General features: G+C 39.3%; 1 protein-coding gene across 2 annotated transcripts in view; it reads right to left on the bottom strand.

Moving 5' to 3' along the window:
• The window catches only part of PCSK5 (proprotein convertase subtilisin/kexin type 5), a 451,769-nt gene that overhangs the window by 286,142 nt on the left and 147,268 nt on the right, over positions 1-18,359 (bottom strand). For both annotated transcript variants that reach the window (XM_026518823.4, XM_026518825.4), the window contains exons 6-7: positions 6,827-6,915; positions 3,051-3,223 (exon numbers count right to left, since the gene is read on the bottom strand). In XM_026518823.4, coding sequence (XP_026374608.1) covers positions 3,051-3,223; positions 6,827-6,915 — 262 coding nt within the window. The remainder of the gene's footprint in view (positions 1-3,050; positions 3,224-6,826; positions 6,916-18,359) is intronic.

Here is an 18,359-nt window from a genome sequence, read left to right as displayed (position 1 = left end):
CTTAAATTGGTGTGGAACCAGAAAAGACCCGGAATCGCCAAGGAATTGTTGAAAAGGAAAAACAAAGCTGGGGGCATCATGTTGCCGGATTTCAAGCTATACTACAAAGCTGTGATCACAAAAACAGCATGGTACTGGCACAAAAACAGATACACAGACCAATGGAACAGAATAGAGACCCCAGAAATGGACCCTCGGCTCTTTGGGCAACTAATCTTTGACAAAGCAGGAAAAAACATCCAGTGGAAAAAAGACAGTCTCTTCAATAAATGGTGCTGGGAAAATTGGACAGGTACATGCAAAAGAATGAAACTTGACCACTCTCTCACACCATACACAAAGATAAACTCCAAATGGATGAAAGACCTCCATGTGAGACAGGAATCTATCAAAATCCTAGAGGAGAACATAGGCTGCAACCTCTTTGACATCAGCCACAGCAACTTTTTTCATGACACATCTCCAAAGGCAAGAGAAACAAAAGAAAAAATGAACTTGTGGGACTTCATCAAGATACAAAGCTTCTGCACAGCCAAGGAAACAGTCAAAAAAAACCTAAGAGGCAGCCCACGGAATGGGAGAAGATATTTGCAAATGACACTACAGATAAAAGACTGGTATCCTACTGGGTATTTACCCCAAAGATACATACGTAGTGAAGGGCCATATGCACCCCAATGTTCATAGCAGCATTGTCCACAATAGCTAAATCGTGGAAGGAACCGAGATGCCCTTCAACAGATGACTGGATTAAGAAGTTGTGGTCCATATATACAATGGAATATTGCTCAGCTATCAGAAAGAATGAGTTCTCAACATTTGCTGCAACATGGACGGGACTGGAGGAGATAATGCTTAGTGAAATAAGTCAAGCAGAGAAAGACAATTATCATAAGATTTCTCTCATCTATGGAACATAAGAACTAGGAAGATCGGTAGGGGAAGAAAGGAAGAAGGGGGAATGAAGCATGAGAGACTATGGACTCTGAGAAACAAACTGAGGGCTTCAGAGGGGAGGGGGATGGGGGAATGGGATAGGCCAGTGATGGGTAGTAAGGAGGGTACGTATTGCATGGTGCACTGGGTGTTATACGCAACTAATGAATCATCGAACTTTACATCAGAAAGCAGGGATGTACTATATGGTGACTAACATAAAAAAAAAAGACTGGTATCCAAGATCTACAAAGAACTTCTCAAAGTCAGTACACGAGAAACAAATAAACAAATCAAAAAATGGGCAGAAGATATGAACAGACACTTTTCCAATGAAGACGTACAAATGGCTAACAGACACATGAAAAAATGTTCAAAATCATTAGCCATCAGGGAAATTCAAATCAAAACCACACTGAGATACCACCTTACGCCAGTTAGAATGGCAAAAATAGACAAGGCAGGAAACAACAAATGTTGGAGAGGATGTGGAGAAAGGGGATCCCTCTTACACCATTGGTGGGTACAGCCACTTTGGAAAACAGTGTGGAGGTCCCTTAAAAAGTTAAAAAATGAGCTACCCTATGATCCAGCCATTGCACTACTGGGTATTTACCCCAAAGATACAGACGTAGTGAAGAGAAGGGCCATATGCACCCCAATGTTCATAGCAGCAATGTCCACAATAGCTAAATCGTGGAAGGAGCCGGGATGACCTTCAACAGATGACTGGATTAAGAAGATGTGGTCCATATATACAATGGAATATTACTCAGCCATCAGAAAGAACGATTACCCAACATTTGCAGCAACGTGGACGGGACTGGAGGAGATAATGCTAAGTGAAATAAGTCAAGCAGAGAAAGACAATTATCATATGGTTTCACTCATTTATGGAACATAAGAAATAGGATGATCGGTAGGAGAAGGAAGGGAAGAATGAAGGGGGGGTAAACAGAAGGGGGAATGAACCCTGAGAGACTATGGACTCTGGGAAACAAACTGAGGGCTTCGGGGGGGGGGGGGATTGGGATAGGCCAGTGATGGGTATTAAGGAGGGCACGTATTGCATGGTGCACTGGGTGTTATATGCAAATAATAAATCATGGAATATTGCTTCAAAAACTGGGGATGTACTGTATGGTGACTAATATAACAAAATAAAAATTATTTTTAAAAAAAGAGGCAAAATGCTAATTAGAAGCCAGATATTACTCCAAGGTGTGGCTTTTTCTATCTTACACTCCACCTATGGGTATTAAATTTAAAAAGAAAGAAAAGTGCAAAAAAACCCCAAAAAACAAAACAAAACAAAAACAAAAAAAAAAGGAAAAAGAGATGATGAAGGAAAGGGAGAATGGCCCCAGATCACGATTAAAATGTATGCTTTAAATCACCCAAAGTTTCATTCATGGGTCAGAAACAGCAGTTGTTTCTGCTGCAGCGTTCCTCCTTCCATGATTACAAGTATACAGCAGCCTTATTTTTTATTTAATGAAAATAAGATAGGACATTTTAAGATCTGGAATTTGAAGGAGATATTTTATTACATTAGATTATGTGGTCAGTTTTTGAGGGGAGAATGGGTGCGTGGATTTTTTAGGGAAAGCAAAGGAAATGATGGTGGTTGAGCTGCCTGGTTAGAGAACTTGGGATCTAGTGTAATAATAATATTGTCCTGGGACAGAAGAGGAACCAGGGAAGGGACTACAAAAGGGAGAGGCCCAGAAGGGCACTGCTGGATGCCCTCAACACCAACCAGAGAGGTTCGGTGTCTTCATTTCTCCTCCATCTTACAGCGCTGAGAATTTATTGCTCCAAATGCAAGATTAACAGATTAATGAATACATTTCCTTTAAGCAAATCTAAGCCTCCAAATATACCTCTGTTCTTGTCAGGGGAAACTCTCTAGCTCTTGGCACACTTGCAGAATGGACGTAACACACAGTTCCAAAGGTTCAGTGCGTCTTTCTATAAACCTGTCTCCTGGCTCAGCGATGAGCTCTGTCGGTGCCTCTGGACTGAAGGACTGGAACCCACAATTGCATAGATGGCTCCCCATGAGAATCATCACCGATCGACAAAGTATGAGCTGAGATGCTTTGAACACCTACCATTCTAACGCCGTTTTCAAAGGCTTGCCGGGTGAGGGGAGCCGGTCCGTCCACGGTCTTGCCGTCATCATCCGGGCCCCAGCTTGCGCTGTAGATATGCACGTGCTGGGGATTGAAGCTAACCGATTTCGCTTCAACCATGTCCGTGACATCACCATCCAGCATCCGAACCCCTTCCAGACAGAAGGGAATTAGCTTGAATAGAGGCTTCGCTATGTAACACCCAAACAGCCCAAGCCGTATTCCAATTATAGCAATTTGGGGGCAAAGAACTTTTTAACCAACACGAGTGAGCATCTTCTCCCCCCACCCCGAAAAAGATAATGCGGATTCTGCCAAAGCTATCTTGGAGAAAAAGTAAGTTATGTCATACATGAGAGAGCAAAACTTCTTGAAAATCTTTCTTTGTCCACTATTCTCTTTTTTAAAGTTTCTACAATCGCTCCCTTCTCTTTATCCCTGTCTTCAGAGAGTACTTGACAGAGAGAGCCTCAAGCAATCCATATTCCCTAAATTTCTCTTCATTAGGTGACTTGTGTTCATAATTGGCATAAAGCATTCTGACCTTCGCGGGCTCGCAAAATTTGGCAAGCTGCCAAGTTAGGTTGGTCCAATTTCCTCCGTATTTGATATTATCTCCTAATCTGTAAGACTGATGTGAACTTAATATATTATTTCTTTGCCAAGTTATTTCTAAGTCGAATAATAAATGAGAATGCTCTCTGTGCATGTAACACATCAAATAATTCTCAAAGGGTTCTAACAATGTTCAGCCATTAATCTTCATTTAAGTATATTCCCATCGGACAGACAGGAATTTATTATTAACCTTAATAGGAAAAAACAGACACAGATATCGCAAAATAAACTACATATCAAATGTTAGGCTTTCCTCCTTTCCTTTTATTTTGGAGGCTCAAAACGACAAAACTTCTAATTGTGTAGTAAACGTAGTTCTCCTTCAGCTTAAGCTGAATAGCATCACTGAGACGCTGTATTATTTTACAATTATATCTTTACGGCCCAAATTTACTCCTTACAAAAAACCTTGCTCTCTAGCAGGATTTCAAGTTTTTATGGCTACCAACCCGTGGAGCTTAAACAATAAAATCCCTAATCAGGCAGCTTTGATACTATGTGGCTTGAGGTGGGACTTCTGGCAGAAAATAAACATATTCCTGAAAAAGCTATACCTTCTTTGTGATTTAAAAAAAAATGTTGAAGTTTTAATTCTAAAATTTATAAACATAAAAAATAGAAGAAATGACAATGAGGACTGATACAGACAACACTTCACTGGTAACATTCTGCCATATTTCCAGCAGAACCTTTTTAAGCTACGTGACAGATAGGTCACTCTACCCTTTAATATTTATTTCCAAAAGAACGGTGGAAATCAACACTCAGGACACATTAAATCTCCCCAAAGTGCCCCTAAAGACACTGCACCTGACTGGTATATCTCCTGTCTTTTCCTCTAGACCTTTGGATTTTTAAAGGAGATGTATAGAACAAGTGATGTGGATCACAAGGGCTATAAATAAGTTACTTTAAAAATTATCAAATGTTAAGTGTACTCAGAAGGCTTTTTAGCACTTTCATTTAGTGGGAGTAGAATGCCCAGCCCGATGCCCTATTGTATGTACTGGGTCCTAAGCAGCCACGGGTTTGCTTTAATTTGACATGAATATCCAAAATTCACCTGCACGGTTTTTACTGAAAACAAGATGAACGATCTCCTATCCCTCCATTTTTACTTCTTGCTATCTCAAAGCATAACACGGAACTACAGTTGACCCTTGAACAACTCAGGGTTGGATGCGCGAACCCCCCTCCCCTCCCCACACACAGTAAAAAATCCATGTACAGCTTTGAACCCCCAAACACGTAACTACTAAGAGCCTACTGTTGCCTGGAAGTCTTACTGAGAACATAACAGTTGACGAACACATATTTTGTATGATATGTGTATGACAGATTATATTCTTACAATAAAGTAAGTCAGAGAAAAGAAAAGGTTATTAAGAAAATCTTTTGGAGGAGATAGTCCATTTACTGTACTGTATGTACTGAAAAAAATTTGCATATAAGTGGACACACACAGTTCAAACCTGTGCTGTTTAAGGATCAACTGTATTTTATCGGTACAAAGACATAAACCCTGGAGATGCTAACTGCCTGAGATAATCTAGCTGGTAATACCACATGCCAGCACGTGGGAGTATCTACACAATATCTGAGCGCAGTTTCTAGGTCATGCGACTGATGGAAGTCCAGGGAAAAAATGCTTGATGAAATCATAGCTAGAGCGTAATACTCCTTTTCTGACCCAAAATTAACAGGTAAGAAGTTTGCTTCCTCAAGTTTACAGATGAAAGGGTGATTTTTCCCTATCTGACTGCTAGCCTCATGCTTTGGGTCCCGGGGTTCAATTTATAATTCAGAATGTTCTTGTTTCGGGGATGACAGAACATTGGGGACTCACTGCCATAGAGTCATTCTCTTACTGAAGTCCTGTTTGGCTAGTTCGGTGGCTTATCTGTGAGTTTGTTCCTTGGGTCCGTCAAGGTCAGTGAATGTGGGGTTAACGCGGGAGAGTGAGGACGTGGACATGAACACGTGTTGGTGTATGTGAGGGACCGTGTGTGTCGTGTCTGCAACAGCAAGCAGGGCTCATCAGCAGCCACCACAGTCACTGGATTCTCCTAAGGCTCTCAGGGGTATCCAGCATTCTTCAGGGGAAATTTGTCTCCTTTCTTTAGCTCCCTCATGAACCTTGCCCTTGCCGCACAGCAGATGCTCTCAGAGCACAGCTAATTACTGGTTAACACGCCGCCATACTCGAAGAGTTGGGTGTGAAAGAAAGGGGAGAAAGAGCTCAAATGCACTGAGCACTGACATTCGAGGTAGTGTCAGAAAACCTTTTATTAGCACCATTACTATATACCCCAAGTATGTCATGTTACAAGACCTCTACATTTACTCTAGAAAAGACTGTTATTTTTATTTTAGATCCAATTCTATTTACCACTTGGCAACGACAGTGTACTGGAAACAAAGATGTCCGTCTAGTCACCAGGGAGTTCATTCATCTGTGACACGGTTTAGGAGAACCCCCCAGGGGATACCTTCGAGCCACTGGGATCTGTACTGTCTCTTATAATGTGTTCTCCCATTTCTGTGTGTGGCTGTGGCACCCGGTTAGAGCTAATGAAGAGGATTACAGATGGGAAGGAGTTTGCTTCTATTAACGCCTAGATTCACACTCCCTTGGTTAGGTCCTCGTAGCAGGCAAACGTATATTTGAGTTTGTGTATGTGTGTGTAATACATATCCAAAACCTGGGATTATTAACAATAACTCTATTGCTCTCTGATGGGACTACAAAAGGAGATTTTACCATTTCCCGTTCTAATTTCCATTAAAAAGGAACTCCTTGTAAAACATAAGGAAAGGGGGAAAAATGGATTTTCTGTTTTGACAGAATTTGGAAACGCTTTTCTCCATAGAGATATTATGGGCTGGTACTTAGAGAATCAGTTCTTTCCGACCCAGGCAACGACTGTCTAGCTCGGGACAGCTGTCAATGACCCCATACGACTGGACACGCTTTCCTTGTCAACGCTGTAGGTGTACTGCTTCAAAAGCCTTGGACTGTATTTAATAACACACATGACGATGGCCATTTTCGGCAACAGCTGAACACCACTCTGCCAACACAGCCCCGTCTCAAGCTCAGGAGGGGTTCTACATCTACCCAAGGTTGTTTCCCATACCTCCGATCTTGGCATTGAAAGCAATTCCGACTGTGCAGTGAGAGTTGTTTGCTGCGGCTGCCACTTCTCCAGCACAGCGGGTCCCATGCCTGCAGGAAGAACACACACACTTGCTCAAGTAAGACACTCCATTCTCCCCAACTCGCGACGTCATCGCCACCAGTCAGACTGGTGAAGCCTGCATCAAGCTGTGGATGTTTCTGGAACTTCTACCCGAGTACCACTTAGCTTGCCCACTGCAAACTTTTAATTATAGTCTGTTTGAGATTCTACGATTGATACATATTTTCTTATACCTTGCTTTCCCAACTAGAAAATCTCCTTGAAAGCTAAAAATCGAATAGTGTGTTTCTTTGTATTCTCTAAACTTCCATTGTCCAATATGGTAACAACCGGCCATCCACGGCGACTGAGTACTTGAAATGAGGCTTGCGTGACCTTATCTCAACTTTAATTTTAATTAAATTTAAGAACTAGTACTTGATTCAGTGATTACAAAAGTTAAGAATGTCGTTATATGAGAATCTGCCTCTTAAACTGTAACTTAGAGATTAAGTATCTCCAGTGAAATCTATCATCTAAAATACGATGAGCTGTAGATATACACTGGATTTCTAAGATTTTATATGAAAAAAGTGTGAAAAATTCCACTAACACTTGTTTTCTATAAATGACATAAAATCTTTTATTTAATAAAATGCATCAATATTTATTTCACCTGTTTCCACCATTTTAAAAATAGGGCTACTAGAAAAGCCAACACCTTTTTCTGAAAAATATTCCTTTGATTTCTCATCACAGTGACTTTGTACCTAAGAAAAATCCTTTAATTAAAAGGACTTCTAAGATCACCCCGTGCAAGGATAGCAAAGAAGTTCCAAGTGCAAAGTACAATCTATTTGGAAATGTTGACCTAACACTGTTCAGAAGAATCCTGAGGTCTGGCTGAGCCCAGGGCAAGGGGACTAGGGCTGATGGCTCCTATCTGCCCTGGATGCAGGAGAGGGATAGGTCAATCAATACGGGTGTATTTGTCATTGCTAATGAAGCCCAAGGCTCACCCCCTTGCCCTTGTTTTTAGAGATGAGGATGCTTAAAGAGGCCTTGAGATGTAAACAGATAGGGTGAAATCAGCCTAACAGTGACTAAGACATAACCATGGGCTATGACTACCGTCTGTGAAACTATAAAGAAGTTACTGCTTATAACGGATAGGTACACACACAAGTTTATACAACAGAGATCTATCCTGCTCCGTCCACTTAGTAATGTCATGCATATCTTCCTATGTAAATATTAGCCTATGTGTCGTTTAAAAGCTTACTATTACCTCCCATCATCTTTTAAATTGTACATCCCCTCCCCCACCATCTCTTTCACAAGTCCTCGATTTCTGGAAATTTACCCAGTTTTTCACTGAGAGTAACAAGGCTATGAAAAACAATCTTGAGCATTTATATACTTTTATATCTTGGGATAAATTCTTACAAGTGGAATGACTGGATCAAAGAGCACAGAATATACTGTCAAATTGTTAATGGAATATTAACGTAATAAAACTAAACCCAAAAAACCCCTGCAAGATGGATAAATATTATTACAAAACATGTTTTTGTGCATGACAAAAGAAAAAGAAAGACCATAAGCCCACTCGAATGACAATATAAAGAATGGAGAAAATATCTGAACACACCCATGTCTATAAACCCCTATGTATGAGTTTTTCAATCTTTTCAATCTGACATGAAAAATATTATCTTACCGTTGCTTCCCTTTTCATCCCCTCAGATTATATTTGATGTTGTCCATCTTTTCAAATATTAGCTATTTCTATTTCTTACTTTGTGAATAACCTTTTTATGCTTTTGCCCAAATTTCTTGCCTTTCCATCATACCCACTGCATCTACATTTCCACACGTGTTATCTGCAATACAGCAATCTTATTTGGGGCAGTTCTAGGTTGTTCTATACAACAATTTTGATGCACTCAGAATTATCTTGCCCTTCGGATATTTGGTTATATCACGCTGATCATCAGAAAAAAGATCCATTTTTAAAAGAAAGAGAGATTTCTTTTGTAAACGACAAGCTGAACTACTAATTGTACCCGAGCCCAGCAAGTATTTACTATGATTCTTCATTAGTCTGATTGCGTATCACTTCATGGTGTAAGTTGTTTTTTTCCTCCAGTGTCAAATTCCCTTTATGAGTCCATTGTTCTTATACTACATTGTATCTATTATTAATTAAGGTAAGTGCTACAGGACCAGAAGGATCTGATTTTAGTTCTCCAGTTGTTATTTATGAGTCCATTATGACAAGTTTGCTCACTGTATCGTGGATTTGATAATGTTTCTGCAGTTCTGTCAATTTTTATTTTATTTAGAATGGCATCATTAAATTTTCCTAGTGAAACTATTTATGAATAGGTAGCAAAACTCTGGGATTCCTGCAGTAAAAAAAATAAATAAATAAAAAATAAAGCTACCAGGTTAATAAATTCTATACCTTTTTGCCCTCTTTACTGTCATTCTGTGTTCATATCAATTATATCTCTTATAAATAGAATTACTTTTTTTTGAAGCTAGACTATCCTTGTCTTTAACTCAAGAATAAGTCCATTGACAGTGACTAGATCCATTGTTACGTAATATATTTATATTTGTTTCTGTATTTTTCTCCCTGTAAGGTACAGATGTTATACATTCTATTAGCTAATGTTTACTGATACCTAACACCACAGTCTAAAAGTCATCAATACTTCTTTCAATTTTCCCCCAAACAATACAGATTAGAATATTTTATTTAATTTTTAAAGATTTTATTTATTTTTCAGAGAGAGAGAACACATTGAAGCAGGGGAACAGCAGGCAGAGGGAGAAGTAGGCTCCCTGGTGAGCAGGGAGCCTGATGTGGGGCTCAATCCCAGGACCCTGGGATCACGAACTGACCTGAAGGCAGCCGCTTAACTGACTGAGCCACCCAGGTGTCCCACAGACTAGAATGTTTTAACTGTGATTACCCACCTTTTAACATAGGAAATCCGCATGATTATAGTTACATATTGGATTTGTTAATTTTGGAAACTACCCATTAATGTCACTATTTTGAATTATCAGTGTTTGTTTAGATAATACAAATACTCTTTGCTCTATTTGTTTTTATAGTTTATAACTCCTTCTAGGATCACAGATTTTTTTTTCTGAAGAACATTCTATAAATGTGTCCATCAGAGTCTTTTGGCAGCCTCAGAAAATGATTTTACTGTTGTTCTTGAAAAACAATTTCACTGGGATATAGAATTCTAGACTAAAGGCACTTCAAAGATGCCATTCCACTGTCTTCAAGCTTCCATTGTTTCTGGTGAGAAATCAGCCATCTTGGCAATCTAGTTCTCTCTGGACACTTTTCAGAGCTTCTCTTTGTCTTTTCTACTCTGCAGGTTCATTAAGATGTTCTGTTTGGGTTTTTAAAAATTCTTGGAATTCCTAGACCTGTGATTTAATGCTTAAACCATCAGAAGTCTCAGCTTGTACCTTTGAAGGCTGCCTTAATCTTTCATTTCACCTTCACATTTCCCATACCCTTCTCGCCCTTGGCTGCTCTCCATGTAATCTGCTCAGCTCTATATTTCACTTATCTTCAGCCACGCCTACCCTGTTATTTAACCCATTTACGCATTACTCGTGTCGAGCGTTATATGTTTTACTTTTTTTTTTTTTTCTGAAGTTCTTTTTCAAACCCACCTGGTTAATTTGAATAGTTTCTTTTCTTAAAAAACACTGTTCGAATATATGTATTAAAACATACATTTCTTGATATATGTGAATTACATGCAATAATTCTCAAACATGTCAATCTAATTCTGCTCTTTTTGTTGCTAGATTGTTTTCACGGCGATGTTTTCCCAACGTGGTGAGTGAACTGTCCATTTAGAAGGTCATGTGGTTTGGGCTTTTATCTTTGTGAATTTTTTGAGGCTGGAGTAGACGATACATCAAGGGTTCTGTTTTATGCAAGTCTTTTCTCACCTCACTGCCATCCCAGTGCTTTTAAAAATCCAGCTCTAGGCTGGCTGGGTTTGACTGATCACTCTGGAAAATTCCTAGTGTCTACCTATTGCCTGCCTCATTTACAGATCTGAGCTTTTACAGAGAAATACTCTGTGTGTCCCGTTAGCTCAACCATGCACTAAAGAATTCTTTAATGGGGCGCCTGGGTGGCACAGCAGTTAAGCGTCTGCCTTCGGCTCAGGGCGTGATCCCGGCGTTATGGGATCGAGCCCCACATCAGGCTCCTCCGCTAGGAGCCTGCTTCTTCCTCTCCCACTCCCCCTGCTTGTGTTCCCTCTCTCGCTGGCTGTCTCTATCTCTGTCGAATAAATAAATAAAATTTTTTAAAAAAATTCTTTAACATTTCCCAGGACTTTTAGATGTACTACCACAGGAGAGATTTAATTGGATATCTTTTCTGCCATAATATTTTTAAAATGTAAGAATTAACTTGGCTCTGTATTCCTAAATTGCAATAAAACTTGCACATATTATGTGCATCACTAATGGACAGTGAGCTTTCCTAAGTGAAGAGAAGAGGGACTATTTCCTTATAAAAACATTTCTTGCGAAGAATTCTGTGTATCGCTCTATATCATGAGCAATGATGAACCATTTTTGGGAAACCGGGCAGTTATCGCTCTACTGCTGATGCGTATATTTTAAATATCACTTAAATAATATACTGTAACATGCTGTAATTGAGGGTCCAAATTGCTAGCTCAACTACATTTAAACAGCCCACTCTCTTCAGATGACAATGATCATTACCCCAGGTAAAGTACTGGTCAGCTTTTTATTTTTGTATCGTAGTTGGATTCAGTGTTTTGATGCATTTAAAATAGATCATAGAACAATGGGTATCATCATGACCTGCTCAAGTGTATGAACAAGATTCAATTTCTTCCTTCTCTTAATGAAGAAGGGTGGTCAGCATTAAGTATATTCATGATTCCCATTAATTATAAAAGTCACAATATAGATAAAAGTCTTCATTTTCGTTGTATTTTTCTTCAGAGCCAACAGACGATGAGCAATTACTTTCAGTATAAGGAGAACCCTTTCGATAGATTTTAGTCCAGAAGACAGTATGCTCAGTATATTACATTCTGACCCACACGCACCTAAATACGAATTTACTAGCCAACTTCCATGTAACACCCCTTGGAAAAGGAGTCAGCTGTTTAGCTTCTTTGTATATATGTTCATGCTGCCACTAAGACACATTATTTTCTGAGACCCCAGAAGGTAACCCAATGATACAAATTGTAATGGATATTTAGACCAGTGGCAAAATAAATTAGACGTCATCTAAAATCAAGTAGGTAGACAAACTAGGAAGTAAAAAATGCATCACTTCTCCAGTTCTCTTAGGCCTATTGTCATTGCTGCCGGGGCCCGGCAAGTGCAAAATATTCTATCACATCATTTTTACTTGAATAAACCATTGTGACTCTTTTTTTTTTTTTTTTAAGATTATTTATTTGACAGAGACAGCCAGCGAGAGAGGGAACACAAGCAGGGGGAGTGGGAGAGGAAGAAGCAGGCTCCCAGCGGAGGAGCCTGATGTGGAGCTCGATCCCAGGACCCTGGGATCACGCCCTGAGCCGAAGGCAGACGCTTAACAACTGAGCCACCCAGGCGCCCCACCTTAAAGAGCATCTTGCCTGAGAGATGACGACAGTCTTTGTTCTACCATTCCAAGTTTTCCCGTCTACTACATGATCTATTCCCAACAATAAACCATTGAAATTAAAGATCTCCAGAAGTTTTACCTGGAGGTCTGTGCTTGAAAACAAGGAAAACGAGATCAGAGAGTGTCTACTAATTCATTTCTTCGAACGGATGCTTCTGACTGCTCACACTGTTCTTGATAATAGTCCCACCTTGGGTTTACATCACGCCATCCATTTCTCTAAGTCTTTTAGTCTCACTGATTCTCACCTCAACCCTCTGAAGCAACAAGGGTATCCCTTCTCCAGTTTGACAACTGAGAAAATGCAGTCAGATGGTGATTGGAAGGTATAAAACGTGGCAGGGCAAAGACCAGATCTGGCTCTCCTGAATCCTTACGTGAGGTCTTTTCATGGTTCCAGCAAAAGTCACAGGGGCCCGCATCCCTGCCTTTGAATGGCTGCCAAGATTTCACGACTTCTTTGCCTGCTACCCTACTTATTCCGTGTGGTAGCAGCGACTTTATTCATTCATTACTATTGATGACAGGATATTTGACAGTATATTTTACAGAAACTCCGTAATAAATTATTTAGCTTGAGTGAGGGGAGGAAATGCTGGGAATCTTAAAAATGAAAACTTAAAAATGGGAAAGAGCTGAAAACAGATTACTGCCCTGTCTTCAGCAAAAAGCTTTACTAAAGCTCATGAAACATGTTGGGGGGGGGGAAGGTAAATTGAAACTTTCAAGAAGTAAAAAAGAAATCACCCGCTCTACTTTTTGGTGATGAGTTTTTGTGAGACAATTAAGATTCTAGCTTCTGAAGTGATGGCAATTATACACAGTCCCGGAGGCTTCCATAATATTATATATATATTTTTATTATACAAGGAAGGAATTCAGAAAAACTCATTCAAGATAACTGCTAAGGACTGAATGTTTGTGCCCATCCCCACCCTGCATTCATATCTTGAAACCCTAATCCCAGTGTGACGGTGTGTGGAGCTGGGGCCTTGGGGAGGCCCCTAGTCATACAGGTGGAGGTCTCACGATGGGATTAGAAACACCAGAGAGCAGGCTTCCACCCTTCCTTTCTCTCTACTGTGTGTGGATACAGTAAGAAGGCAGCTCTCTGCAAGTCAGGAGAGAGCCCTCCCTGAGAACTGAATATTGGACTTTCCAGCCTCCAGAACTGCGAAAAATAAGTACTTAGTATTTAAGCCACGCCCTCTTTGGGATTCCATTATAGCAACCTCAACTACGACAATAACAAATAGCTATATTAAGATATTCAGAGACACTCTGATCATCTACTATTGAAAGAATCTTCAACGTGATCTTTAAACTATCACAGCTCTTATACTTAGCAAAAGACATTGTAATTCCTCCTCTTGGTCTTCGAGAACAGATACACAATATTTAAAATGGAACATAACTAGGAAGATCGGTAGGGGAAGAAAGGGATACAGAAAGGGGGGTAATCAGAAGGGGGAATGAAACATGAGAGACTATGGACTCTGAGAAACAAACTGAGGGCTTCAGAAGGGAGGGGGGTGGGGGAATGGGATAGGCTGGTGATGAGTAGTAAGGAGGGCACTTATTGCATGGAGCACTGGGTGTTATACGCAACTAATGAATCATCGAACTTTACGTCAAAAAAAAATAAATAAATCTTAAAAAAAAAAATAAAATGTTAGCATTCATCAACTGCTCCAAAGTTGAACACATCTGTCATAGGCAAGAGAATGAAAAATGTATTTTATAATATTAACTAGTAATAGGCCACTACTAAGAGTTAGCATCAGCTGTATCACATGGAAACGCCCAGCAAAGGATTTTGAAAAGCAGAATATTTCTTTTAGAGGTTTAAGCATAGGGCTAGCCTGACACACACATACACATGCACACACAAATTACACATAAAAACTGGTAAAATCTGAATGAGGTCTGCAGAGTGTATTAATGCCAATTTCCCGGTTGTGGTATTTTACTATAATTACATAAGTTGTTATCCATGGAGGAATCTAGATGAAGGATACGGGGGACTCATACTATTTTTGCAACTTCCTGTGAATTTGTAATCTTTTTAAAGTTAAAAATGATTGTAGGCCTGAAAAATCTACAGTTATTTGCAATACTGGCTATAATTCAAGATGGGTATTTTAGTCCAAACACAAAATATTAAGAATAAAATAAAACTCTAGTGGTTAGTAAACTGCCTTTTTAAAATTTTTTAGATTTTTCATAAATTTATTTTTAAATTTTTATTTTTTTAACTTGAAGTATAATTAACACAATGTTATATTAGTTTCAGATGTACAAAATAAGGATTTAACATTCTATACATTTCTCAGTGCTCGTCAAGATGAGTGCACTCTTAATCCTTTTTATCTATTTCACTCATTTCCCCCTCCCTCCCTTCCCCTTGGGAACCACCAGTTTGTTCTCTGGATTTAAGTCTGTTTTTTGTCTCTTTTTCCCTTTGCTCTTTTGTTCCTTAAATTCCACATATGAGTGAGATCATATGGTATTTGTCTTTCTCTGACTTATTTCACTTAGCACAATGCCCTCTAGGTCCAACCACACTGTTGCAAATGGCAGGATTTCATTCTTTTTTATGGCTGAGTAGTATTCTATTGTATGTATACACCACAACTTCTTTATCCATCCATCTATCAATAGACACTTGGGTTGCTTCCATATCTTGGCTATTGTAAGTAATCCTGCAATAAACGCAGTGGTGTATATATCTTTTCGAATTAGTGCTTTATTTTCTTCGGGTAAATATCCAGTAATGAAATCACTGGATCAAATGGTAATTTCATTTCTAATTTTTTAAGGAACCTCTGTACTGTTTTCCATAGTGGCTGCAAAAATTTGTATTCCCACCAACAGTGCGTGAGGGTTCCCTTTGTCTACACCTCCTCGCCAACACTTGTTGTTTCTTGTCTTTTTGATTTTAGCCATTCTGACAAGTGTAAGGTGATATCACATTCTGGTTTTGAGTTACATCTCCCTGGTGATGAGCGATGTGCAGTACCTTTTCGTATGTCAGCCATTTGTATGTCTTCTTTGGAAAAATGTCTATCCAGGCCCTTTGCCCATTTTTTTTTCCAGATTATTTATTGCTGTTAAGTTCTTTATATATTTTGGATATTAACCTCTTATCAAATATATCATTTGCAAGTATCTTTTCCCGTTCAGTAAGTTGCCTTGTCATTTTGGTGATGGTTTCCTTTGCTGCACCAAACCTTTTTGTCTTGGTATAGTCCCAACAGTTTCTTTTTGCTTTTGTTTCCCTTGCCTTAGGAGACAGTTCTAGAAAAATGTTGCTAAGGCTATCATGTCAAAGAAATTACGGCCTATGTTTTCTTTTAGGAATTTTATGGTTTCACGAATCCCATTTAGGGTCTTTAATCCATTTTGAGTTTATTTAGGTTTATGGTGTAAGAAAACAGTCCAGTTTTACCAGCACCATCTGTTGAAAAGTCTTTCTTCTCCCCATCTTATATTCTTGCCTCTTTTGTCGTAGATTAATTGACCATATAAGCATTGGTTTCTTATTTCTGGGCTCTCTATACTGTTCCATTGATCTGTGTCTATTTTTGTGCCAATACCATACTCTTGATTACTATAGCCTTGTAGCATATCTTGAAATTGGAACTGTGACATCTCCAGCTTTGCTGTTCTTTGCCAAGATTGTTTTGGCTATTTAGGGTCTTCTGTGGTCCCATACAAATTTTAGGATTATTTGTTCTAGTTCTGTGAAAAATGTTGGTATTCTGATAAGGATTGTTTTAGATCTGTAAATTGCTTTGGGTAGTATGAATACTGAAGGTTCTTCCAACCCATGAGTATGGTGTATCTTCCTACTGGTTTGTGTCATCTTCAATTTCGTTCATCAGTTTTTTTATAGTCTTTTTTTTTAATAGTTTTCAGAGTACAGGTCTTTTGCCTCCTTAGGTAAGTTTATTCTTAGGTATTTTATTCTTTTTGGTATAATTATAACTTGGATTGTTTTCTTAATTTCTTTTTCCACCCCTTCGTTATTAGTGCACAGAAATGAAACAGATTTCTCTAGATTACTTTTGTGTTCTGAGACTTGACTGAATTCATGTATCAGTTCTAGTGTTTTTTTGGTACAGACTCCAGAATTTTCTGTATATGGTGTCATGCCATCTGCAGATAGTGGAAGTTTTAGGTCTTCCTCACCGGTTTCAATATTTTTTTATTTATAGTCCTTGTCAATACACTGCTTTAAAAGTGTTCTCTTACCTCTGCCATTTTCCCTCTTCTTTACCCTCTCCAGCCTAGACCTTTGACGTCTTGTCTATTTCCCTCCTCCTTCTATCTGCCCCAGCCTAGGAAAATAGCTTATTCACTACTAACTGAATTCATCAGTAACTAGGGTCGCCTATACAACAAAGGAAAAATAGCTTGGTTTATCAGAAAACCCAGTCTGTTACCTCACTTGTGCTGCCTTCTCAACTGTAACGTTGCACGGACTGAAGTACGCTAAGCCCCATGACAAGCACGTGCGTATGCGTGTAGTCCTGACCAAGATCTCAGCCACCTCCTTATTAGCCTAACTCTCTTCCTACCCTTACCTTAAAGATAACATCATCATCAAAGCAATTGAGTGTGAGAGATCCTTATTGATGAAATCCACTAATCATCATGAGGGAACCAGGCCCTTTTTCTTGGCTCACTGGTTCTCTATAGATTTACCTAGCATGCTTTTCAGTTTTTAATTTTAATGATTAGTTCTTCCTGTCCTACATGAAATTATTTCTATGAATTCAGATTGCCCATGCTTATCTATACTCCCCAGTGATTCCATGCTGTTATTCCTTCCCCCCTGGGTCTATTAGGAGCCCACGACTCTACTCTTCAAGCTCTCTAACTTCTATTAGAGGCTTCTGTTTACTGTCTGAAACTCAGATCTACTAGTTTTCACTCTATGTAGTTAGAACTTCGGGAACAGCCTGATCTCATTTTCCACCACAAATGGAAGCTTGCAAAACTGTGTCCCTTACCCCTTGACTATGAATAGACAGAAATTAGTCATTCCTGCTGATTCATTTTGGGTCTGTTCTCAGTGAGCTAGGAGTCAAGTGTTTTCTCTTATAAGTTCATAAATGTGGATCTGGAGGCTCCAACGCTTCCTCAGAACCGGAGGGCACAACATGACGCCCATCTTTTCCACCGGAGACCTGTCGGCCTTACTGGGTTCAGTACTACCTATAATTCTGGAAAACAGATCTACAACACTTTCTTTTTATGTAAAGAATAATCTCTGTCAGGAATGTTATTTTCTTGAAAATTACCAAAGTTCCGCCCAAGAAAGATTTTAGTTAACAATCTTAGTCTTTCCTTCCTCCTTCCTTCCTTTCTCAAGTCCAGAAAATTCACATCCTATGTCCCAAGCATTTTCTAAGCAAAGGGATCTACAAAGTTGAGTTATCTGAAGCTGTGGTGCTCACAACCTTGGTAGAGAAGATTCTGAGTAAAGAAGGAACAAAAGCTCTTTTCTTTTTCTAGGGGGAAATTACTTTGGTTTAACTTTCTAGCTCTGTTCCCCTTGATATCTGGTAAAGGTGGGGTATCAGCTACCAAGGATCACCACTTGTGGTAAAAATGAACCCTGGTTGGTGAATTACTGGGAGGTCTGTGGCCAGGATGCTGGGTACATAATGAGAAGTCTTGGCTTTGGGCTTCTGAGAGGAGACACTAGAAACTGAGTGTGGCCTTCCTTGTATGTCATGGGCTATTTATAGGAACAATATCGTTCCTAATAGCCCAGGG

This window comes from Ursus arctos, unplaced genomic scaffold (genome assembly GCF_023065955.2).
Source record: "Ursus arctos isolate Adak ecotype North America unplaced genomic scaffold, UrsArc2.0 scaffold_33, whole genome shotgun sequence".
NCBI lineage: Eukaryota > Metazoa > Chordata > Mammalia > Carnivora > Ursidae > Ursus > Ursus arctos.
Note: the sequence above shows the minus strand (reverse complement) of the source record. Positions and strands in the feature narration are given on the sequence as shown.